The sequence below is a fragment of the Ursus arctos genome, unplaced genomic scaffold, assembly GCF_023065955.2.
Source record: "Ursus arctos isolate Adak ecotype North America unplaced genomic scaffold, UrsArc2.0 scaffold_62, whole genome shotgun sequence".
Lineage (NCBI taxonomy): Eukaryota > Metazoa > Chordata > Mammalia > Carnivora > Ursidae > Ursus > Ursus arctos.
In genome coordinates this window covers 38,937-64,913 of record NW_026623081.1, presented here as the reverse complement: position 1 = coordinate 64,913, position 25,977 = coordinate 38,937, and the positions used below count along the sequence as shown (strand labels likewise).

Sequence of the window (25,977 nt, the reverse complement as noted above, 5' to 3'; positions counted from 1 at the left end):
GCGGTGGCGAGTCTGCCTCCCAGGGTCTGGATGGGGCCAGAGAAGCCGCTTCAGCTGCGCGTGTGTGCTCACCAGAACCTGGCCTGCAGAGGGAGTCACCCCTGTACTGGCACACCTTCTCACACTTTGAAAAGCAGCCACAGGATATTTGGATTTGTTCCAGAAACTGAGGATCAACACTCAACCGTGGGGTTACCGTGTACTCTAGCCGCCCAATTCCACGCCGCTGGTCCTGGGCTGACCAGCCCATTTTCCTCCTGTTCAAAGTCCCTTTCAGATGCTGCTCCGCCTTAGGCCTACCCGCCCGCAGGACGCACCTCGCTCTGGCACATGTCACCCGACGCCACCACCGCCCTCTGCCGGTGCCCTGCCAAGTACCCTGACGTCAAACCAGCCTGGGGAGTGGGTAAGAAGCCTCTGGACTTGACCAAACCCTGGGCACAGAGGCCAGCCCGAGGTTGATGAACTGCGGGTCTGGGTCGGACCCCAGTGCCTTGACGGACAGCCACATTATTAAGGTCCTGTATTAACAGTGCTTCTTAAGTGCTGCCTGCACGAAAGTCAGGGCAGTTAAGTAGCCAGTGGCCATCCTGAGCAAGGGTTTGGTGGCTCCAGGCTAATTCAGCCAAACAGATGGACAGGCAGCGGCTCCTGAACCTAAGGGTAAGGGTGGTTGCCGGAGGCTGGCCGGCTGCCGGGTGCTGCTCTGAGGCTCCGTCCTCCCCAGCCCCCCGCACACGGGCTCCTCCAGTTTAGAAGGTGTGCTGAAAGCTCTGCACCGTGCCCTATGCATTCAGGTTACTGTGTCCTGTGGCCCAGCCACGGCATGTGGCCATGTGTCTTGTATCCCTGCTGTGCATGAAAAGGCTGCACTGGACGGTCCCCACACCCGCCCGAAGTGCCCTCTTCGTGCCAACTGCTGGGACCCAGCCTTCCCTCAAAACACCGTGTGTGCCCACCCCAAGGTCCCACTGTGAGGCTCTGACCCTTCCATCCACTGGCAAGGCCGCGCCCGGCCCAGCACACGTCTGGGAGGCAGGGACTGGCAGTGCCCTGGGATTCGGGTCTGCCTGACTTTGTGCCATGGAGCTGTTTATACTGCAAGCAGTTAAAACTGGAGGTTCTACCTGGGTACCCCTCCGTCACAGAAACCGAGAAAATACATGCTCAGTCAGAGCCACACGGTCATGCTGAAAGCACAGCACCGGTGAGGTCATGTCTGCAGACGACCTCAGCTACCTTTCCTCTGTGACGGCGTGGGAGCAGAACCTCAACCACCCCCCAAGACGAGCAAAGAACGCTGCCTCAGCTCTGCCCTGTGCAATCTGCTGACCGTGACCGCCGCTCCCCGGCCTCTGCTCGAGATGGAGGCTGGGACCCCTTTAGACCGTGACAGAGAGGACCCGTCTGGTGGCCTCAGGTCCTCCTACGCCTGCAGCACACCCCCCAACAGCTTCCAAGAGAATCCGAGTCCGGGAGTCATGACCACATAGAGGAGAGGCCTCCTTTCCAAGCCCCGAGGGCGGCACCTTGGGCCAAGAGCCTGCAGACCTTCGGACGGCTCAGGGTTTGGCTCATCACAGCCCCCTCCAGGAGAGGCAGACACGCGGCCCCAGGGCTGAGAGGTGGTGCCCAGGCCCGTGCACACAAGGACCCTGCACCAGCACGTCTTCCGCAGCCCCGCACCACCGCACTCAGACCGGACAGCCATGGGCTGCAAACCGCCTCCTGTTTCCTGCACCCTTCAGACATGTGAACCCTATCTCACATCTAAACCTGCAAGTGAAGCCCCCTGGAGATACCGTGCTGACATTCGGGAAGGTACTCCGCCTACTGGGTGATTCCATACACAAATCACCGTGGTTGAGATACCTTCTGATGTCGGAAGCCGAGTGTCACCGCCGCTTCACAGCCTCCATCACCGAAATCCCACAAAGTACCCCACAGACCTACACTACACATGTGTCTGTCCGCTAAGGCCTGCAGAGTTCTCCGAGCACAGCCAGGGTGGTTTCAAAACTGCACAGTGAAAAGGCACATGTCACCATGAATTGGGGATGATGTGTTTTTTTCTCTGCTTGTCTGGCTCCCTTACACAAAACGACAGGATTGTGTCTCACGAGAACGGAAGGAAGAGGCAGAATGGCCCAGGCCCCAGGAGGTGGGACTGAGTCTGAAGACTCCCCCTTGGATGCAGTGACCATGGGGGACCAGAGCCGTCACTACGCTTGGAGCGGCCCCCCAGATGGTGTAAGAAATGGGTGTGGTTAACAGGAAGAGGAAGACAATATTTCGGAAGTGGGCTAAGGCCACTAAGAAGGCCTGGCAGGGGAAGCAAGCTTTGAGGCTCTGAGGACGGCCACAGGCAGAGAAGGCCCTCCCTCCAGCTCCAGCACTGGGAGCAAGCCAGGGTCCTCCCTGGTGGGGTTGACACCACAGCTCCGCCTGTTGGGGGGGGGGGGGCGTGTGCCACTGCACACAAATGGGGCCCGATAGGGGCCCAGTAGTGCCCAATACCTGCTTGTCTTAAATACTGACGGGGCAATCTAGCTTTCATTCTAAGTGTTTCTAAGATTTAAATAAAAATAAGATGCTGCCATCTGACTTATCCCCAACACGCCTGAGACCCTGATGAGGGAGGCTTCACGTGCTGACACAATAGGCCTCCGTTGAGATTTCCTAATGGGGTCCAGCAGTGGGCTGTGCTTGACAAGGCGTTTAGACTGGAGGTGACGACAGGGAGGGGGTGCAGTCGGGGCCAGCCACCTGCCCGGGCACCAGGAGCACGAGGGGCTCCAGCTCAGAATTGCTCACGTACATCACCGCAACGTTCACAAGGAAACACTTAGAAATATAAGCGTTCTTTAAAAACAGGCACACACGGGGCGCCTGGGTGGCTCTGTTGGTTAGGCATCTGCCTTTCAGGCACATACTCTTTAAGAGAGGCACAGCTGGCTGAGGCTGAGAAGTAGACGCTGGAGAGTTATCTGTGAACTGTGTTAGGTGTGGTGAAGACAACATTCCCGTTAGTGAGAGTCGTGCCGAAATGACGCAGGTCTGGATTTGCTTCAAACGCTCCCCTGAGCCCCCACCCAAGTGAAACCAACAAGCAAAAAAGAGTGGGGCAGGAAGAGGTTTTAGAAACTGGCAGGGGCGCCTGGGTGGCGCAGTCGTTGAGCGTCTGCCTTCGGCTCAGGGCGTGATCCCAGCGTTCTGGGATCGAGCCCCACATCAGGCTCCTCTGCTATGAGCCTGCTTCTTCCTCTCCCACTCCCCCTGCTTGTGTTCCCTCTCTCACTGGCTGTCTCTGTCAAATAAATAAATAAAATCTTAAAAAAAAAAAAAAAACTGGCAAACTGTGGAGTGCTGTTGAAGCTGGACGTGGGTCTCCTTGCAGTGGCTCGTTTTATTCTCTACTGTTTGTTTGAAAATATCATAAAGAGTTAAAAAAATAATTGGAAAGCTGAGTGTAACAGGGCAGGGAGGGGAGATCCTAAAATTGTTCTGTTTCTGCCGGATATGAACAAGTTCTGTGCCAACAGAGGAGAGAGAGCACAGGACCAGCCCTCAGGGCACGGAGCCCACACTGCACAACAACACACACGTGGGGGATCTGAATGCCAATTGATCTCAATCTTCAAATCTAATTTATCATTTCTGCTTGAACTATATGTTCTAAAACACAAGCACAAACGAAGTGTTCTTAGCAAAGTCAATATTTCTAAGGACTTCCCTGAGTCACAGAGTCCTCTGGAATCCAGTGCAAGCTTTGGATTGTATCTCTGAAAAAACACAGACACGTCAGGTAGGAGGCCTATCCCAATTTGGAGAGGCAATTGACTCCCTGTGGTTGGCACTGTGGACAGGGGCACCCCGATTTACACTGCCCTGCCCCTCCCCTTCTCTAGAAGACGTGGTACCCCCTGGAGAGTCCCTGCAACAGAAACCAACACGTACAATCTGGCCCAAGGATGCCAACCTGCGTGGATTCTCGTATTCACCTGGCAAGGCCCTTTCTGAGATCCTCCTACCCGCTCTGCTGCATCTCTGTGAGTGTTCACTCTGACCAGCAGAGCCTAAGGACCCAGTCCCCACCCTGGACTCCTCTCCCCCCCACCCCTGGCTGCACCGGCTGCACCTGGCCCATCAGTGGAGCCGTCACTGTGCTGTGCTCCCCGGGATTGGGAATGAAGTCAGGACACTGCACAGTGAAAAGGCACATGTCACTGTGCCCAGAGTACACACACTGCAACAGCCCAGAGAACAGAAGATGTGGTTGGTTCCATGAAGAGATTATGTTTGGGGAGAGGAAGGCCGAGGGACAGGCCTGGCGAGGTCTAGTCCAGAGCCCACAGCACAGGGCCTGTCTTCAGAGTGTCTGACAGCCAGAACTGTAGGCAGGGCCACTTTCGTGGGACACCTCTGGATGGTCCCTTTGTTTACAGGTCAGGGAAACATCTACTCTCACAGGAAACCAGGTCTCACCTTGCTCAGGGAGCCACGTGGCCTCCAGGTTGCCAAGGGAACGGGGAAGGACCCAGCCGGATGCCCTCCTTTGCCAAGCAACGAGGCTCAAACCAGGATGAAACAGGGCCAGTGGCTCCAGCGGCCACACGCACATAACCACCCTTAAATGTCATGAACATTTCAGAGTAAAGCTTATTCTCAGGGGCCCAGTGGAAGCAGGCTGCCTTTTGATGACAAGACCCCAAGATTCACGAGTAAGGAAAAGGCCAAAACAACAGTTAATGCTGGCCAGCCTCCAACGGGCACTCCTCTGTGCAGACCCCGGGCACCTCACATGTACCGTCTCCTCCGAACCTCCCACGGCCTGCAAACAGGGCACAGACTGCAACTTGGGGACCCACCCTCCAGTTCCTGCAACTGGGCCAGCTGCCCAGCCTTAAAACCCGTAAACATCACGGACGGAATGCTAGGAAGAAACTCGACTGCCAGGCACGCCCTGTATCAAGCAAACGCTTGCACACAGGGGCTCTTGGGGACATGCCTTACAGGCAACAGAGGGGAATTAGAAAGAAGCCCGGACGGACTTTACTTTCAAATACAGGAGTATACTGATCGAAAATGCCATTTACACAGCATTCACATGCGATGATTTTAGGGTTTCTCAGGAAGATGGGATGGAGGAGCAGTCTGCGGGGTGGTCGCTTCTGTTTGCCTCCTGTCTTCGGCGTCTGTATCCCACAGCATTCTTGGGGAGACCCTGGAACTGGTGCACGAGCCTCTTCAGACCCCTGCAGGTCCGACAGGTCTTCTGTTCCCGGGAGCAGGTCTCAAGCGTGTGCTGCATCAAGCGAGAGGGGAGCACGCCTCCAGAGAGGTGGTCACTGTGGGGCCCGGATGACGACCAAGCTGCCGATGCAGAGGACTCCGCTCGGTGGGGTTTTCCGCCGCCTGCTGGCCGGCCTGCCTTCCAGAAGGCTCCTCGGACACAGGCACTTACCTGGATGGCCGGCCAACATCAGGCCAAGACTCCAAACACACGAAGACATCCGCTCCTGGGAGCCTTACCTTGTGTACGCTTTTGGGGTTTTCCAACCAAGCATAGTACATTTCTTCCACATAGTTGGAACTAGTCCCGCTGAGGAAGGGCTCAGCAGCAACGGGGGTGGTAAAGCACCGAATCTGCCCCAACGTCCTGGCTGCTGCTGGTCTGTTTTGTGAAAATGTCTTCACAGTCTGGGAGGCCGTCAACGGCCTCAACTTAGCAGCACAAGTCCTTAAGTGAAACATTCTTGTCCTGACGTCTCTCACGACTGTCTGCACAAAAAAAAGAAGAAAAGTTAGAAAGGGTATCTTGTCAGACAGGGAAAACCCGTGCACACTGTGGCTGGCAGAGACTCATGGCCGTGAGTGCCACATCGGGGGTGCAGAGGACATGACAGAGCACGTGCACCCACCTAAACCCATCTTCTAGGCAGGGGGCCTGTGCTCCACACGACATGGAGGCAAGGATGCAGCTGCAGTCTCGTTGGAGGGATGGGAGGCCAACGACACACCACACGTGGGAAGCTCTTTAAGCTTATGGGTGTGTAAGACAATCACAGAAAAGGCAGCAAGGATTATTTCATGAGGATTAGATTAGGATTAACCATCAAATGAGAAAGACATTTCTAATCTGTCCTGAAACTATTAAGCCCCTACTGGACTCGGAGTGTTCTGGAACATACAGAGAAACTGGAAAAATATTTTGGTCACCCTCAAATAATTTACCATCAGGCAGAAGAGAAAAAGACAAACAAACAAAAAACGCTGCAGAGAAAACACTGAGTACTCGAGTGGCACCAAAAATGCCAACAAAACTCTGGGAAAGGCCCATTCCTTTCAGGTGGGAGGAAAGAGCAGCCAAGGGAAGCTTTGGGAAGGCTGCGGTTTTCAGGCCTCGAGGAAGGATTTAGCCATGAAGGGGAGGAGGTATTCTAAGCCAAAGAATCAGGAGGGGGAAAGACAGAGAGGTGGGAAAAGTGTGAAGGAACAGAGGAAGAGCAAGAATTATCTGACGCAAGACAGGGAGAAGGGGGTGAGCTGGACAGGACCACATGGAGGGTCCTGACGCCACCCACAGAGCATGGCCACACTTCATAAGCACCGGGGACCCGGGGAGGCCTGACAGGGCTGGGGCTGAGCTCTGAACAGGTTCCAAGGGGAAGCCCACACAGCAATCGTGACAGAAATGTTTACCTACCCTGTGACACGTTTAGGACTCCTCACAAACCCCGCAAACCCCCTAAAAGGCAGGCACCAGTTCTTCTGTTTTCAGACTGCCTTTCTGAGTTTTAGTTTCTTTCTTGAAAGAAAGTTCCTAAGGTCATAGAGCCATTAACAGCAGGGCCAGGATGCAATGCCCATCTTCCTGTTCTGCCCGGCCCTTCAGCGGCTGGAGAGGAAGGGAGAGGCAGGGAGAGGCCAGGGTGAGAAGGAAAGGACTGCGGGGGGGGGGGGGGCGGGGGGAGGGCGGGCATGCACTTATTTGCTTCTGAGTGGACCTTGTGCTTGATGGTCATAATTTTACTAAATTTAACACGTACCTGCATCAAACACAGCCGTGTTACAAACAAGCGGCTGTAGCTGCCAGACTGTGCAAGAGTTGAGACTGTTCCAAAGTATCTTGAACCAACTCCAACCATGCCAGAGAACCCAGCACAACAAGGACACGGTGCTGCTCCCCCTCCCCAAGAATCCTAGCTGCCCAGGGAGGGGAGGGAAAAAGAGAGGAGAGGAGTGGAGCAAGGCTCATACCACAGCCCTCTGCCTCAGGTTGCCATGTGTGCTGGCCTAACGCCTTGCTCACGCCTGTGCCTCGAAGCAGGTGCCCTGGCTGGAATCACACCCACCTCCACACCTACCTGAAGGAGGTCCAAGCCCTGAATCGTGGTGAGAATTTCCCAGAAATAACTGTTGGGTAAAGTACCCCGGGTACTGTTTATAGGAGCTCTTCCTCTTGGCCCAACTATGCTCAGAATCCACACGAGGTCTGGGACGCAGAGAGCGCCGGCCTGCCCTGCTGCTTGGGAAAGACAGGCCAGCACAAGGAAGACGCAGAGCAGGTGTTCTGAAACCAACTAAACAACCAATGAAAACGGCCCCTCACAGGTTCAAGACAGGCAGGCCGCGGGGTTTCGAATGTGGGCACAGAACGCAATCTCGGCCTGTGCTATTTTCACCTCAGGAGTCACAAGCTCCACGTAACGTCCGCTCTCCCTGCCCCTCACCACACGTCTCTCCACCGAGCGCCTGCCAACACAGGGACGGCAGAAACCACCACCGCTGCTTTTTAGGACGTAGATCCGAAGGAAAACGCTCATGTTTCCCCTCCAGCGTCACTGTCATCTGGGCCTCCTGAGCCATGCCACGGTCTCTGCGTTGGGCTCTCCTCCCAGGATGCAGTAGTCTCACCTCCACTAACTGTCATTACTGAGCTGCTGTGAGGCCCAGTGACACAGGTACCACACCGACAACCACAAAACCACTCATTCCTTCGGTTCTGCCAAAAGCAGTCCTTCCAACACGACGCTGCAGATAGCCCGTGTTATCTAGCTGCTGCCTGCGGTCACTGCATCTGCCACACAGCTCAGGGCTGCCCAGTCACTGTCAAACTCCCCTTAACACGACTCATCAGAAAGACTGCTCCTCAGTGGACGGCCCCACCCAAAGATCCCCACGATCTGATGGACCTGAGCAGACACTGGGTTTACATTCCAGATTTTGGAAGAACCATATTCCATCTTTCTAATTCCAAGTCACCATAAGAAGTGCATCATTTGGTAGAGACATTCAATTGTTCAAACACTTTCATGAAAACCTTGGGTTATCCAAAAAGTCCATGTGTTCTGACTTTGGTTTGGTTTTGGATGCCAAAAAAGTAGTCCTTTCAACAAACGGTGGTGGGACAACCACAGTTTCACAAAAAACAACATGAAATTAGATCCCTATCTCACACCATATAGAAAATTAACTCAAAATGGATCGAAGACCTAAATACAAGAGCTAAAAAACCCTGTAACACTCTCAGAAGTTTATAATTTTCAAGTTACAATGTAGTAAATCTTCGTGGCCCTGAGTCAGGTAATGGATTCTTAGTTAAATAAACGAATAAACAGATAAACTGGACCCCATCAAAATAAAAACCTTTGTGTGTCATCACAAACCTTTGTGTTTCCCTAACACAAAATAGGGAAAAACACTTACAAACCACACGATTATATACAGAATACATTTAAAAACCCTCTTACAATTCAACAGTAAAGAGAAAAATAACCAAGTAAAACAACCACCACAAGATACGAGTAGACGTTTCTCCAAAGAAGATACACAAATGGCCAACAAACACATTAAAAGATGTTCAAAATCATTATTCATTCAGGAACTTCAAATCAAAACTGTAAGTGGGCACTTGATGCCCACTAGACTAGATACGATCAAAGAGAAAATAGGTGCTGTGGAGGATGTGGAGAAATGGGAGCACTGCTGGTGGGAACACAAGCTGGTGCAGTGGGGGAATGCAGTGTGGCAGGTCCTCAGAAAGTTAAAGACAGAGCTACTGCATGACTCAGCAATTCCATTCCTAGGTACATAACCAAGAGAAATGAAAACATGTCTATACAAACCTTTGTACGTGAACGTTCACGGTGGCATTATTCATAGTCGCCAAAACACGGTAACAACCCAAATGTCCATCAACTGACGGGACAGGTACAGAACGTGTTAGAGCCACACAATATGACAGCAGTGGGCAATAAAAAGGGATGCAATACAGATGTGTGCTGCGACACAGACAAACCTCGACAGTGTTATGTGAAGAAAGTCATCCACAAAAACAACGTAAAATGTTCAGTACAGGCAAATCTCTACAGACAGAGAGCCTGCTGGTAGCTGCATGGGGCTGGGGGCAGAGGGACACATGTCTGCTAATGGGTGTGGGTTTCCTTTAGAGGGGGATGAAGATGCTCTACAACTAGATTATGTTGAGGGCTGCACAACCTTCCAATATACTGGGAAACATCCAATCGTGAAACTTACATGGGTGAATTGTATGGTGTGTGAACTGTATCAAAGACATTGTTTTTAAAGAAACGATGTCTAAGAAAAAATGAAGATCTGTTGGTATCAGTAAAGTACACAAAATGACACTATTTGTTAACTCATTAATTTCAAGATGCAGGTATAGACCTGTACCTCTGAGAAAAAGAACATTTAAGATAAGCAAAAACCAAGGCAAAATATGTAATTAAGGATTTGGTATACCGCCTTTAGAAATCTATATGCTGACATAGAACAGGACTTTATCTGTGCCTGGACCTTCCCCCATTGGACACACACTTCACCCAAGGCCACCTCCCCATACACAGAATGCAGAGATAACTGACTCCTGACGCTATCAAAGTCACGTCGACGAGGCAGAGGTGCAATTACGGAGGCAAGGTCTAGCAAAAACAACCCAGGCAGCTCCTCAGGCAACGAGTCTGAGGAAAAGAGCCCGCATAGTTAAGTGACTGTTTCCCCGTGTGTGTTGCCTGACAACCATTTAAAAAGTACAACTGATCTTGAAGACATTCTCCTTTCTCTTTTTCTTTTCTGGTTTCAGACTCATTGAGATTCTCATGATGAACCAAGAAGACCAGGTCTGCTACATGCCTATAGCTGTTCTACCATGGCTGCACTTACTGTACTACTGGCAGTGACACAAGGACATGCACAGAGAGGGCACAAATAGGAACTCTCCCCTTCCTGGTGGAAAATCTCAAAGAATTCAATGCCTTTCACTTGTGATGCCTCATCAAGCATAAACTGAAGGAAAGGGAGGTAGTTCCGGATCACTTTCAAAATGCAAAGGTATCTCGCCACTACTAGGTAGAAATATGGTCGAGCCTGCAGGGCAAACAGGCAAAGGGGCTCTCGGTTGCTACATGAGCCTCAAACACGTCACTGGCTCTGCGTTCAGGTTCCTTTGCCAGAAGTGAAGGCAGCGATCACTCCTGCTCCCGCCCATCACGTTTTATGATTATGGTACAAACATGAGAGCACTTTGTACACTCTGAGAGTGTCCTATGACTAAAGAATTACCGCTTACCAGCAGGAGAAAAAAGACCAACTAATGATATCTCTTCAAAAGCTTAAGTTCCCAAGGAAAACCTGAACACAAATTAATGTGGAATGGCCAGCTGACCAGATAACTGTGAGGGGCTTCCACCTCGGGAGTTGGAACCCCCAACAAGCTTCAGTGCGTGGGTCTGAAGGCTGACCTGTCCTCACCCAGACCGCCACTGTGCAAGACTCTGGGGCGTAGCTAGACAGGCATTCTTCAAGGGTGTTGATCAGACTATAAATTATTAAGTATTAATGGAAAACAAGGCCATTGTCAGTATTTATTAAAAAATTTAAAGGTACGTACAGTGGGTGTCAGGGTGGCATAGTCAGCCAAGCATCCGAATCTTGGTTTTAGCTCAGGTCATGATCGCAGGATCATGAGATCAAGCCCCACAACAGGCTCTGCACTTAGCGCGGAGTCTGCTTGGGTTTCTTTCTTCCTCTCCCTCTGCCCCTCCCCACTAAAATAAATAAATTTAAAAAAAATATATAAAGGCATATATAGGACTTCTGTTTCCCACTAAATGCATCTAAAGAAATAAGACGTTACATTTAAACCAAACAAAACATAAGACTCCGAAAGATGGAGAGAAGGAGGCAGACTGGGAAGGGATCTGGGGGCCCAAAAAGACACAGCATCAAGTCCTCAATTTTCTTTCTGCTTCACATATCCCAGACTAGGTGCTGAAGAAGCTGGAAACCAAGAAATGCTGACTGACGTAGACAAAGCTGCAAGCAAAGTCTGCTCTCTCTGGTCAAAGGACCAGAAAAGGGTTGCACAGCAGGACAGAACATTTGTAGACAATCACTGCTCTACTGCAACCTGAAGCCAACCCCACAGAAAACACTGTGGCCCACCTCTACCCCAACCGGTGGTGTCAGAGAAGATCAGGGACTTCCATCCCCACCAGATGACCCCAAGGACAGTGGAGGCCAGCAGGGAGCCTGCATTCCACCTGTGCCCGGCAATAACAGGGCAGCACCCCTCCCTTCCCAGGCAGGGTTGAATCACAAAGGCTTAATGGGGAACTTACACCCACACAGCAATAACAAGGAGTCCCTCCCCACAGATACCAAGGAGGCTGGGTGGGGAGCCTAGATTCCACCCCTGCCCTGTAGTAACCAGGCAGCACCCACTGACCTCCAGCAGCGTCAGCAGAAACCTGTTCTCTGGGCTCAAACATTTATGATTCAAGTCTCATAATGTAACACCCCAAATGTCCAAGACATAACCAAAGATCACTCACCACATCAAGAACCAGGATGATCTCAACCAAAACCCCCCAAAAAGACAATCTATAGACATCAAGAAGATAGAAATGTTAGAATTACCTAACAAAAAGTTTAAGGGAGCCAGGTTCAAAATGCTTCCTTAAGCAACTATGAACATGCATGTCCACAAGAAACTCAATTCAAACAAAATGATAAAGATTGAAAGTGAAAAGGTGAAAAATTACATATTATGCAAAAATTAATCAAAGGAAAGCAGGAGTGCAATATTATTACCAGATAAAGTAGACATCAGGGCAAAAAAAAAAAAATTACAAGACAAAGACATTACATAATGATAATAGATCAATCCACTAAGAAGATATAGCAATCCTAAGTGTGTGTGCATCAAACAACATAAGTGCAAAATACATTAACCAAACTAATAAAAGGGAAGAAGACAAACTCAGTTACAGTTGGAGACTTCAAGTGCCCTCTTTCAACAAGGGATAGAACAACTAGACATAAGGAACTCAACGGAAGTACAAACTGCCACAACGAACCCAATTTGAAATAAATAATTTTATAACTCCACAATTATTAAAGAAATTTAATGTGTAATTAAAAATCTCAAAAAGTAATTTTCACGCCCAGATGAGCTCACGGGGAATCCCACCAAACATTTAAACATTAATTAATTCCAATCCTACACAATCTATTCCAGAAAATATGAGAAGACAACAATTCATTTTATGAAGCTAATATTTCCCTGAAACCAAACCCAAAAACAGTTAAAAAAAAAAAAAAGAAAGAAAAAGCTTTAAAGTAATATTCCTTCCTCATGAATACAGATACTATCTATATCTATATCTATATCTATACCTATATCTATATCTCCATCCTTAAAATTCAGCAAATAGAATTAAGCAACACACAGACACAGTTATACTCTAGCGGGGTTTACTGTAGGGATGCAAAGCTTGTTTGATATTAAAAAACAAAAACAATGTAACCCACCATACTGACAAGCTAGAGAAGAAAAATCACATGATTATATCAATAGATGCTGATAAAGCACTTGACAAAATTCAACACCCACTCATGATAAAAACCCTCAGGAAGCTAGGATTAGAGGGGGACGTCAATTTGATCTAGAGCATCCACAAAAACATAGAGCAAACATTAAACTTAAGAGTGAAACACTGAATGCTTCTTTGTAAAACTGGGAGCAACACAAGGATGTCTACTCTCATGTCTAACATTTCTATCTTCTTGATGTCTACTCAACACAGTACTGAGAATTGTCGCCAAAACAAAAAGGCAAGAAAAGGAACTGAAAAACATACAGGTCAGAGATTAAGAAAGAAAACTACCCCTATTTGCAGATGGCATGATTGTCTTTATATAAAATCTCAAGGAATCTACAAAAACACTCACAGAATAAATGAATTGAGCAAGGTCATAGAATACAAGATAAATACACAAAAATCAACGGTGTTTCTGTATGCTATTAACAAACACATGAAAACCAAAAAGTTTTAAAAATAAATAGTTTAAGTCCAACAAAACATATGCAGGAGCTGTAGGCTGAAAACTACAAAACATTGATGAAAAAAATAAAAATCTAAGTAAATGGAAAGACATACTGTGTTCATAGATTGGCGCGCTGAACATGGTAAAGATATTAATTACCTCCAAATTAATATATAGATAAAACACAATTCTTATCAAAATCCCAGCAATTTTTTTTTTGTACGTAGAGATAAGATTATTCTAAAATTTAAATGAGAAGGCAAAGGAACTAGATTAGCCAAAACAATTTTGAAAAGGAAGACTAAAGTGGGAAGAACCAATCTACCCGATTTCGAGATTTATCATGTACCTGTGGTAATCAAGATTGTGTGGTACTGATGGTAAGATGGACAAAAAGTCCAATGGAACAGAACAGAGAACTCTGAAACAGACCCACATAAACACAACTGATCTCTGACAAAAGTGCAAAAGCAATTCAGTGGAGGAACAACCATCTTTTCAACAAATAGTATTGACTGGAGATTCATAGGCAACCCCCTCACCCCAAAACAAAACAAGCACATCTCAAATTAGACTTCACGCCTTATATGGAAATTAACTGAAAATGAATCACAGATTTAAACGTACAACACAAAACTATGCAATTTACAGAAAAGTACATAACAGGAAATCTTTAGGAACTAGAGCTAGAGAATTCTTAAACCTGACACCAGAAGCAGGATCCATAAAAGACAAAATTGATAAACTGGACTTCATCAAAATTAAAAACTCTGGCCCTGCAAAATAGCTTGTTAAGAAGATGACAAGCTACAGATGAGAAAATACTTGCAAACCACATACCCAACAAAGAGCTAGAATATATAAGGAATTCTCAAAACTCAACATTAAAAAAATATATATATGAAATGGGCAAAAGACCAAAAAAGGGGCATAACTCAAGTGGATATACAGACAGCAAATAAGCACATGAAAATGTGTTCAGTATCAGTAGCCGTCAGGGAAATGCAAATGGAAACCACAATGACATATCACTACATAACTATTAGAATGGCTAAAATTAAAAAAAAAAGTGACATCATGAAATGCTGGCGAGGATGTGGAGAAAGTGGACCTCAAACACATTACTAGTGGGAAGGTAAAATGGCACAGCCACTATGGAAAAGTTTGGCTATTTCTTGAAATACTAGATATGCAACCACCATGTGACCTCGTAACTGCACTCCTAGGCATCTATCCCAGAGAGACAAAAACTTATGTTCACATAAAAACCTGCATGTGAATTCTTCTAGGAGCCTTATTCATAATAGCCAAAGAATGGAAACAACTCAGATGTCCTTTAACGTGTGAGCCAGTGGTGTTGCATCCAAGGCCTGGAGGCATAAAAGGAGCGACATGACGGCAGCAAGCTGCATTCATATTCAGAGAACTGAGGAGTGCAAAAAGCCAATCCCAAAAGGTTACATACCTTATGATTCTCTTTATGTAACACGCTTCATTTGCCAAATTCATAGAAATGGAGAGCAGATTAGTGGCTGCCATGAGCTAAGGAGATGGAGGCAGGAGGAAAGAATGTGTGGCTATAAAAAGGCAAGAGGAGGGATCCTTGTGATGAGGAAAATATTCTGTTTCTTGGCTGTTATCAATGCCAGTACCTGGTTGTGATATCATACTCTAGTTTCTGCAAAATGTTATCATTTGAGGAAACTAGGCAAAGGGACACTGGCATCTCTCTGTACTATTTGTTGTAACTGCATATGACAAATTTATATGTACAATTATTGAAATAAATCTCAATAATGGCAGTTATCCCAACATAAAAAAAAAAACTATGTGAATATTTAAAAGGTAGAGAGTACAGTATTTTTTTTTCAAAAAATGGGGAGTGGGGAGTGCGATCAGTTAAAAGTAGATCTGATATGCACATAAGCACACATGTGTAGGTGTGATAGACATACAATAAACACAGTAAACGGTATTTAATAAACTGTGCAAATTTAAATGAAACCCACAGAAATTCATGCTTCTGAAATTAGTTTATAAAAGTAACTGAACTGTGGTGATATTTGCATAACTGTGAACACACTCCAAATCATTTAATTGTGTATTTTAAGTGGGTGAATGGTACAGCACATGAATTGTATCTCAAAAGTGTTGCAAAGGAAAAAAAACCTGAAATATGGAAAGTGCTCTCAATCATCAGGAAACTGATCTTTCTCCAGCTTTCCAAGATCCAGTCCTCGGCTACTTTGCAAAGCTAGAAGAGTACTGCATATTTTCATAAGAAACGTGTCCACACAAAAACACTATGGTTTGACTGTCGCAGCTCCTGCCACTGTGCAAACGAGGCTCCATTCCAAGGCCACTTGTCCTGAAGCTGTTCAGAGCAGTGAGCCTGGAAACATGCCTCCCAGTCCCTGCTCCACAGTCCAGGACTGCAGAGCAAGGCAGAGGATCGCCAAGACAGAGGTCACACCTTGGGCCTCGGAACATCTCTCCTCCGTTCTGCAACCACCAGTGTCCTACTGAGTCTGGGCACACTACTTACACTTCTGTCTGGAAGCTCTGGGAAGCAGAAGAGGTGCATGACTGGTGTGCTGCTCCAAGAAATGTGCTTCATCTCAACATGAGCTATCAGACCTCTGGAAAAAGGACGAGTACGGTAGGGTGCTGCAGGGTGGCCCGCCAAGGGTGTCTCCCCACGAGCACAGGGAGAAGGATGGGTAAGGCAGGGTGCTGAGTCCGGAGGAGCACTGAGTATACAGGTGCTTCAGGGTGGTCCACTCAAGGGCGTCTCCCCAGGAGCTCAAGGAGAAGGCGGGGTGCTGGGTCTGGAGGAGTACTGAGCACACGGTGTGATGCAGAGGTTAAATATGCTCGAGGGCATCTCTCCAGGAGCACAGGAAGAAGTTATGGGGATAGAGCGGTACCAAGGATAGAGGACTACCGAGCACATAGAGTGCTGTGGCGTGGTCTGTTCAAGCATGTCACCCCAGGAGCACAGGAAGGATGAGTATGTGGGGTACTGAGTATGGCAGAGTAGTGAGTACAGAGGAGTACTGAGTACACAGGGTGGTGTGGAGATGAAATATGCTCAAGAACATCACCCCAGGAGCTCAGGGAGAAGGATGAGTAAGGCGGGGTGTGGAGTCTGGAGAGGTACTGAGTACGCGGGATGACGTGGAGGTTAAATATGCTCAAGGGTGTCACCCCAAGAGAACAAGGATGGGTATGGTGGGGTGCTGAGTATGGCGGGGTACTGACTACACAGAGTGCTGCAGAGATTAAATACACTCAAGGATGTCACTCCAAGAAAACAGGGAGGATGGATATGAGGGAGTGCTGAGTATGGCACAGTACTGAGTACACGTGATGCTGCAGAGTGTCCCATTCAAGGGCTTCGCCCCCCCCCCAGCACAGGAAGAGGGATGAGTATGGCAGAGTACTGAGTATGGTGGAGCACTGAGTACACGGGGTGCTGTGGAGATCAAATATGCTCAAGGACATTGCCCCAGGAAAGCAGGAAGAAGGATGGGTAAGAAGGGGTACTGAGTCTGGAGGAGTACTGAGTATACAGGGTGCTGTGGAGATGAAATATGTTCAAGGGCATCCCCCCAGGAGTGCAGGGAGGATGGGCGAGGCGGGGTACTCAGTCCAGACAGGTACTGAGTCCATAGGGGTTCCGGGGTGGTCCGCTAAAAGGCGTCTCCCCAGGAGTGCAGGGAGGATGGGTATGCGAGGTACTAACTCTGGAGGAGTACTGAGTCCACGGGGTGCCGAGGGTGGTCCACTCAAGAGCGTCCCCCCAGGAGGGCAGAGAGAATGATGGGTAAAATGGAGTGCTGAGTCCGGAGGGGTACTGAGCATACAGGGTGCTCGGGGTGGTCCGCTCAAGGGCGTCCCCCCCCCCCCCGGAGCGCATGGAGAAAGGTGTGTAAGTCGGGGTACTGAGTCTGGAGGTAGTGAGTTCGGAGAAGTACTGAACAAGGGGTGCTGCGGCGGGTCCGCTCAAGGGCGTCTCCCCTGACGCGCAGCTAGGACAGGCGCGGGTGGAGCACGGCCTATGGCCCACAGTCCGCAGCGGCTCCATCAAGGGCGCGCCACCCTTCCGACCCGTCAGAGGACAGCGCCGGGCGGCTCCCTCGTGACGCCTCCTCGACCTTGGGGGTCACCCGGGCCTCGGCGCCCGTTCCCTCACATCCGCCGTGCGGGCCGCCCTACGCCCGCCACAACCAATGGCTCGCCACTGCGCGCCCCCCGCGACGACCGCGCGCGTCCGCACCCGCCAATCTCCGCCCGTCAGGCGGCGCTCTTCCCGCCATTGGCTGTCACGCCCGTCCGTCAGGCCCCGTCCCGCCCACCTCCCTCCGTCAGCCCTGCTCCATCCGGCTTCACTCCCTGTCACCGCGGCTCCAGCGACAACGAGGACTCGGCGCCCTCGCCCTGTGCCGCAATCCCCGCCTCCTACCCGCGGCCGCGGATCTTCCTGCACCGGGCCAGGCCCGGCGGCAGCGCGCGCTTACCTGTCCCCGGCTCAGCTCCACCCGAATGAGGCGCCGACACCCCACTCCGGGGCACCAAACTCTTGACCCCGCCTCGGCGTGTGGCGTCAGCACGCAGCCCCGCCCCTGGAGACGAAGGCCCGCCCATGCCCCGTGGGCGTTGCCTGGCGTCATAGAGCTGCGCCGGCGTTGGGGCTGCGTGTGCTTGTGGTCGGCTGTGGGCGGGTTGGGTTTGCGCGCTTTGGTGGGCAGGGGTTCGGCGCGTGGCCATTGGTGTCGCCAGCTGGGGGCTCCGCGGACCGGACCCGTATGGCCAGAGCGGAAGAAACTAGTCGGACCGGAGGCCTCGGCGCAGGGCGAGTTTGTGTGGAGGCGGTCGTGGACGCCAGGGTTTCCTACGGGTGGCGGGGCGGCGAGTGGGCTCTGGACGCTTTTCTGCGCGCCCCGATTGCGGGGGGCCGCGGCTTCCAGAGGCCGCTTCCCTGAGGAAGGAAGAGCGCTGTGCGGGACACCTGGGCGGCCGTGGGGGGGGGCGTGGGGACAGTGGGCGCCGCTCCGCGGCCCCTTGTTGACCGGCCCCCCGGCGGGCAGTCACGGAGCTGGAACCGGAGCTGTTCTGTCTTCCTGATGCCCGACAGCTTATCTGTGATGCTTCTGGCGAGTGCTGGTTCCCTGTACGGCAACGATAAAAAGTTTTGTTTTCCAATAGACGGTTGCGTTTAAAGGCTGTGTGAGAGCTGGATATTAGGGTGGGAAGGTAGCGTCCGGGTGACTGACATCCCGGAAACACTGGACCACGCCGCCTTTTCCTTGAGTGTTCCCAACGTCTTGAAGACAAGGACTGTGTTCTGTGACACAGCAGAAGCCACTGGGTGACCAGGGGCAGCCTGCTGACCATGATAGTTCTATAAAGGATACAAATATCTGAATCTGGGCTGGAATTCAGGGCGAGGGCTATGCCACCCATTCGTGGATGTGGTATAGTCTTAGAGCAGTGTTTAGAAGGGAAGGGCAAAGTAGGCGGGTTTTTTGGATTTATTTTTGTTTTGTTTTGTTTGAGCAGGGGTATAAGTACTCATAAGAGCAAAGTTGGGCAGGTGTGTGGGATAAGGATCTGGAGACTGGGAGAAGGTGAAGGAACCAGGGTGCAAACCTCAGTATGCTTTTTTTTTTTTTAATTGTGGTAAAATATACATAAGGAAAAATGCTGTCTTTCAAAAGTGTGCATTAATTACATTCACAATATTGTGCAACCATCACCCCTCTATTTCTGAAACTTCTTCACGGCTCCCAACAGAAACTCTGTACCCTTTCAATAATAACCTCCCATTCTGCGAGTTCCCTTCCCCTCTCCCTTCTCCCTTGGTAACCTCTACTATGCCTTCTTTCGCTATAAGTTGAGGAGTCTAGGTACCTCATATAAGTGAAATCATACAGTATTCGTTCTTTTGGCTCTGCTTAGTTCACTGAGCATAATGTTTTCAAGGTTCATCCACGTTGTAGCAGGTGTCAGGATTCCCTTTTTATGAGCGGGTAATAGTCTATCTTGTGGATATCCTGCACCTTGTCTATCCCTTCCTCATTTGGACTGTTCCCACATTTTGGGTCCTGTGACTAGCGCTACAGTGACCGTTGGGTTACAAGTATCTGTGGAGCACAGTACATGTTTGTAAGTGTATCGGAGTGTACCTAAGTGGAATCGGTGCGTCAATGGTAACCATGCTAGATTTTCCACAGCAGCCGCACCATTTTATGTTCCTACCAGCAATATGTGAGGCTTTCAATTTCTTTACATTGTGGTTAATATTTCCTTTTAAAAATCTTACTATAGGGGTGCCTGGGTGGCTCAGTCATTAAGCGTCTGCCTTCGGCTCAGAGTGTGATCCCAGAGTCCTGGGATCCAGCCCTGCATTGGGCTCCCTGCTCTGCTGGGAGCCTGCTTCTTCCTCTCCCACTCCCCCTGCTTGTGTTCCCTCTCTCACTGGCTGTCTCTCTCTCTGTGAAATAAATAAATAAAATCTTAAAAAATTTTTTTACTATAGCCATCCTAGTATGTGTGAGGTATTCTCATCCTTGGATCGGTCTGCATTTCCCTAATGACAAGTGATGAACAGCTTCCCATGTGCTTTTTGGCCATTTATATCTTTGTTGGAGAAAAGTTTATTGGAGACTCTGCCTGTTTTTGAATTGGGTTGTCGGCTCATTGTTTAGTTGGTGGGTTTTTTTATATATATAATCTAGACTATAATCCCTCAACAGGTCTATGATTTACACATATTTTCTCCCATTCCATAGGTTGTCTTCGCTTTCTTTATAATGTTCTTTGATGAACAAAAACTTAATTTTGAAGAAGTCCACTTTATCCGTGTTTGTTCTTATGTTCTTCTGTCACAACTAAAAACCCATTGCCAAACCCAAGATCATGAAGGTTTACCCTCATGTTTCTTCTGAGCGTGTTATAATTTTAGCTTTAAAAAAAAATTGGATGATTATCTTTTTTTAATTGAAGTACAGTTGAGTTAGTGTACCATTAGTTTCAGGCGTACATCATAGTGATTTGATATTTTTATACACTAAGAAATGATCCCCACAGGAGCACCTGAGTGGCTCAGTCAGTTAAGCATCTGTCTTTGGCTCAGGTCCTGATTCCAGGGTCCTGGGATTGAGCCCTGCATCAGGCTCCTTGCTCATCAGGGAGTCTGCTTCTCCCTCTCCCTCTGCCCCCCGCCTCCCCTTGCTCTCTCAAATAAATAAATAAATAAAATCTTAAGAAAAGAAACGATCCCCACGATAAGTCTAGTTACCCTCTGTCGTCAAGCTAAGGTATCGCTGCCTGTACTCCCTGTGCTGTGCCCTCCCCACTTATTTTATGGCTGAAAGTCTGTGCCTCTTAATCCCCTTCACTTGTGCCCACTCCCAACCCCTTCCACCTCTGGTAACCAACAGTTTGTTTCCTGTGTCTTTGAGTCTGTTTCTGTTTTGTTTGTTCCTTTGTTTTTTTTTATTTTTTATTTTGTTTATTTGTCAGGGAGAGAGAGAGAGCACAAGCAGGGGGAATGGCAGGCACATGGAGAAGCAGGCTCCCTGCCGAGCAGGGAGCCCCATATGGGACTCAGTCCCGGGACTCCGGGATCATGACCCGAGCTGAAGGCAGATGCTTAACCGACTGAGCCACCCAGGTGTCCCATGTTCCTTTGTTTTTTTAGATTCCACATGGGAGTGAAATCATACAGTAATCATCTTGCTCTGTCTGACTTACTCCACTTAGCATAATACCTGTAGATCTATCCATGTTGTTGCAAATGGTAGGATTTCATTCTTTTTAATGGCCAAATAATATTCGTGTGTGTGTGTGTATAGTATCTTGGCTGTTGTGAATAATGATTCAATGAATGTAGGGGGTATGTCTATCTCTTCAGATTGCTGTTTTTGTTGTCTTTGGATAAATACGCAGAATTGCTGGATCATAGGGTGGTTTTATTTTTAATTTTTTTAGGAACTTCCATACTGTCTTCCACAGTGGCTGCACCAACAGTGCACGAGGATTTCCCTTTCTCCACATCCTCACCAACACCTGTTGTTTATTGACTTTGTGATAATAGCTAACCTGGCGGGTGTGAAGGGGCATCTCATCACGTTGTTGATTTGCATTTCCCAGATCAGTGATGTTAAGCATCTTTTCATGTGTCCATTGGCTGGTTTTAGCCTTTATATTTAGGTTGTTTATCCATTTTGAGTTAATTTTTGTGTTTGATGTGTGGTAAGGGTTCGCCTTCATCTTTTTACTTGTGGAACTCCAGATGTTCCAGCACCATCTATTGAAGAGATGATTCTTTCCAAATTGAATGGACCTGGCACCCTCTTTGAAAATCCATTGGCTACACATGTTGGGTTTATTTCTGGACTCTCAATTCTATTCTATTGGTCTATGTGTCTTTATGCCAGTACCACACTGTTTTGAACACTAGCTTTGTAGTAAGTTTTGAAATCTCTAAGTTTGCGTTCTCCAACTTTTTTTTTTTTTTCAAGATTGTTTTGGCTATTTGGGACCCCTTGTGATTCCATATAAATATAAGGATTAGCTTTTCCATTTTTGCAAAAAAAAAAAAAAAGCTGTTGGACTTTTGATCGGGACTGTGTTGAATCAGTTGATCACTTTGGGTAGTACTGGCATCCTAACTATATCAGGTCTTCCAGTCCAAGGATATCTTGCCATTTATTTGTGTCTTCTTTAATTTCCTTTAGCATTATTTTTACTTTTCAGCGTACAAGCCTTGTACCTTGGTTAAAGTTATTACTAGTGTGTTTGCTTTGGGAAGCATCTGTAGGTGAAATTGCTCCCTTAATTTCTTTTCCTGATTGTTCATTCCTGGTATATTGATTTTTGTGTGCCGATATTGGGCCCTGCAACTTCATTTTTTTAAAGATTTTATTTATTTATTGGACAGAGAGAGGGAGAGCACAAGCAGGGGGAGCAGCAGGCAGAGGGAGAGGGAGAAGCAGGCTGCAGGGAGCCTGATGTTGGGGCTCAGTCATGTGGGGCTGAAGGTGTGCCCTGAGCAGAAGGCAGACGTCTGCTTAACCAACTGAGCCACCCAGATGCCCCCACTGAATTCATTTATGAGGTCTGGCAGCTTTCTCTTGGATTCTTTGGGGTTTTTTCCATGTATAGGATCGTGTCATCTGTGACTATAGTTTTTCTTCCTTTCCAGTTCGGATGCCTTCTGTTTCTTGTCTAATTGATCCTAGCCAGAACATCTGGGACAATCTTGAATGGCAGTGGTGGACATGGGCCTCCTTGTCTTGTTCCTGATCTTACGGGAAAAGCTTCAGCCTCTCACCACTGACTATGATGTTTGCTGTGTGATTTTTGTAGATGCCCTTTATCATGTTGAGAAAGTTCCCTTCTATTTCTAGTTTTCTGAGTGTTTTTGGTGGTGAAAGGGTGTTTGATTTTGTTAAGTGCCTTTTCTGCATTAGTTGAGGTAATCATGTGTTTTTCTCCCTTTCATTTTATTAATGTGATTTATCCCATTGATTTTCTTATGTTGAACCACCGTTGCCTGCATGGGACTAATCACACCTGGTCATGATGTACAGTCCTCTTAATGTGCTCTTGGATTTGCTAGTATTTTGTTGAGGTTTTTTTTTTTTTCATCTATATTCGTAAGTGAAATTGTTCTAATTTTCTTTTATTGGGATACTTTTGTCTGGCTCTAGTATCAGTGTGATGCTAGCCTCACAGAATGAATTGGGAAGTGTTCCCTCCTCCTTAGTTTGTCAGGAGAGTTTAAGTAGAAATGGTGATAAATCTTTAAATATTTGTAGAATTCAACAGTAAAGCATCTGGGCCTGAGACTTTTGGTGTGTTTCTAGGGATTTCATCTAAGTTATTGTACTTGTTGGTGTGAAGGTCAGAGTACACTTTTATCCTTTTTATTTCTGTCAAGTCAGTGGTCATGTCTCTATTTCCCATCTCTGATATTAGTGATTTTGGTCTTCTCTCTTTTTTTCTTTGTCAACCTAACTAAACATTTATCAGTGTTGTTGATTTTTTCCAAGAACCAACTTTTGCTTCCATGGACTATTATTCTTCTAGTCTCTGTTTAATTTATCTCTATTTGAATCTTCATTGTTCTCCTCTATCTTTAGGTGTAGTTTGCCCTTCTTTTCTCTATCTTTTTTAGTTTCTCGAAGTGTAAAGTTAGGTTATTGATTTGCTATCTTTCTTTTGCTTTAATGTAGACATTTGCAGCTGTACGTTTTCCTCTGCACACTGCCTTCACTGCATCCCATGGCTTTTGCCCAGTGTGCTTTTTCATCATCTGTACATTTTGCCTTCATTCAAAAAAATTTATACTAGTTTGGCCTGAGGTTCTGGAGATAAGAGGCAAACCTGGGAGACGGGCAGGATCTGTGTTGTCACGGAGCTGACATTCTAGGACAAACCAATAAGCTAGCAATTGACAGCCACTGGAATCCAGAAAACAGATAATAGTGGAAGAACTGCTTCAGGTTTTGAATTTTATGTTATTAAATAGGTGCCATATTCACATGGCTCAGTCAGTAAGATATTAGAAGGTCTAGTTTGCAATGTTTCCCTCACTCCTCTGGTACCATCCACTTCAGTATCTACTGGCCTACCAGACCCCATTCCTGCCCGGGGCAGCTTTGTATTCACTGGATCACGGGGCAGTCAGGTGGGGTAGACAGCAGAGGTGGAGGGAATCCAGGAGCGTGGGGTGTGGCCATGTAGCAGCCAGGAAAGAAGTATTTCTGTATTTTAGCCAGTACAACCATACTGCCAAGTACTTGCGTTAATGTGAGTAACCGCCGACATTAGAAGCTTACTGCACACTCACTTTCTTAACTTAGCAAATGCATGCTGGATATCTCCCTGTATCAGTTCATAAAGAGTGTCCTCATTTTTTGCCAGTTGCATAATTGCATAGCATGGTCCTGGCGGGGATAGCTCATCTTTGTTCCCTGTGGTATTGGCCAGGGCAGCCCCTCTGGGATGGAAGGATCCAACTGCTTCCTTCCAGTGACTGCTGGCTGCTTGAGGCACCCTGAGCCTCATGTCTGCCAGGTTCCCACAGAGGGAAAGTGGGGGCCGTGCAGCCCTGCACTGCACTGAGTTGGGCAGAGCAAGCCACAGGGCCAGGTCAGGTTCCTGTGGTGGGGCGGAGGTGGGGGGTTGGGACACATGTCACCTCTTCACAGGAGGAGCAGCGTGCAGACTGTGGGAGGGGTGCTTGGCGTGGGTCTTTGCAGCCATTCTGATGTAGGAAAGAATGTTAGGTTTCAAAGCCAATGGCCAAGAAGAATTCTTGAGACGTCTTTGGTGCAAAAAGGTGATTTTATTAAAGTAGGGGGAGAGGAACCGTGGGCAGAAAGAGCTGCAATGGGGTCAGGAGAAGTGGCCCATTATATACTTTCCAGTTGGAGGGGGTTAGGGATAGCATGAATCCCTAAGGAATTTCGAAGCAAGGTTTCCAGGACCTCGATGGGCTAGCTATTTTTGTGAAAAGGTAATTTATTACCATCTAATAAAACCTAGTCATGACCCTTCAGATGTATATCAGTGGGCCATATGCTTAGGGGATGATTACCCACATGTATCTTGGGTTTAGAGATAAAGGAAGTTTCCAAAGGAATTTTTATATGTTAAAGTAGACTTACAGGATCCTGGGGATTGGACCTAAGATTGCCTTTGCCCTTAGTGAAGTGTCAACATCGAGGCAGTTGAGTCCCTAGAGAGAGGTCACTCTGCCTGTTTCAAGGACTTGTCGGTGGGCTGTAGGTAGTAAGGAAATTTAATAATTTTTCATCTGCCTTTGGTTCCCGCATCAATTCTAGCACACCAAGGCCCAGGGGTGGTCACAGACGTTGTGTACTATTGCACACCTCTAGTCCTTTCTTTTCAGCTCAGTTTTTAAGTACATTTTCCCCTCCTCTGTTTCTCTTCTTTTTTTTTTTAAGATTTTATTTATTTATTCGACAGAGATAGAGACAGCCAGCGAGAGAGGGAACACAAGCAGGGGGAGTGGGAGAGGAAGAAGCAGGCTCATAGTGGAGGAGCCTGATGTGGGGCTCGATCCCGTAATGCCAGGATCACGCCCTGAGCCGAAGGTAGATGCTTAACCGCTGTGCCACCCAGGCGCCCCCTCTGTTTCTCTTCTTGACTTCAGTATTTGGAAAAAGCCAATTGCTCCATATTCTGGATTTGCCTTGTTGTTTCCTCATGGCATCCTTGAACTTTTGAATTTCCTGTGAACTGCAAGATGGGACAAAAGACTTGATTGATTTTTAAAAGATTTTATCTATTTATTTGACAGAGAGTGAGAGAGAGAGGGCACAAGCAGGGGAAGCAGTAGGAAGAGAGAGAGGGAGAAGCAGACTTCCTGCTGAGCAGGGAGCTCAATGCGGTGCTTGATCCCAGGACCCCGGGATCATGACCTGAGCTGAAGGCAGACGCTGAACCAACCCAGGTGCCCCCAAAAGACTTGATTTAGATTGAACATTACTTACAGCAGCATTTTGATCCTTTGATCCACTGATGATCCTATTATTTTACAGTGATTATCTGCTGCCTGGACAGGATCAGAATTTTAAAATTGGGGTCAGA

The 25,977-nt window shown here is 47.9% G+C and overlaps 1 protein-coding gene across 2 annotated transcripts in view; it reads right to left on the bottom strand.

The window, feature by feature from the left end:
* OGDH (oxoglutarate dehydrogenase) overlaps window positions 1–17,981 on the bottom strand; it is a 68,076-nt gene extending 50,095 nt beyond the window's left edge. The window contains exons 1-2 of one of the 2 annotated variants that reach the window (XM_057308187.1): window positions 17,871–17,981; window positions 5,533–5,781 (exon numbers count right to left, since the gene is read on the bottom strand). In XM_057308187.1, coding sequence (XP_057164170.1) covers window positions 5,533–5,754 — 222 coding nt within the window. In that variant the 5' untranslated portion in view covers window positions 5,755–5,781; window positions 17,871–17,981. The remainder of the gene's footprint in view (window positions 1–5,532; window positions 5,782–17,870) is intronic. The other variant, XM_057308186.1, reaches the window with a different exon arrangement.
* Between the last annotated feature and the right edge of the window lie 7,996 nt (window positions 17,982–25,977).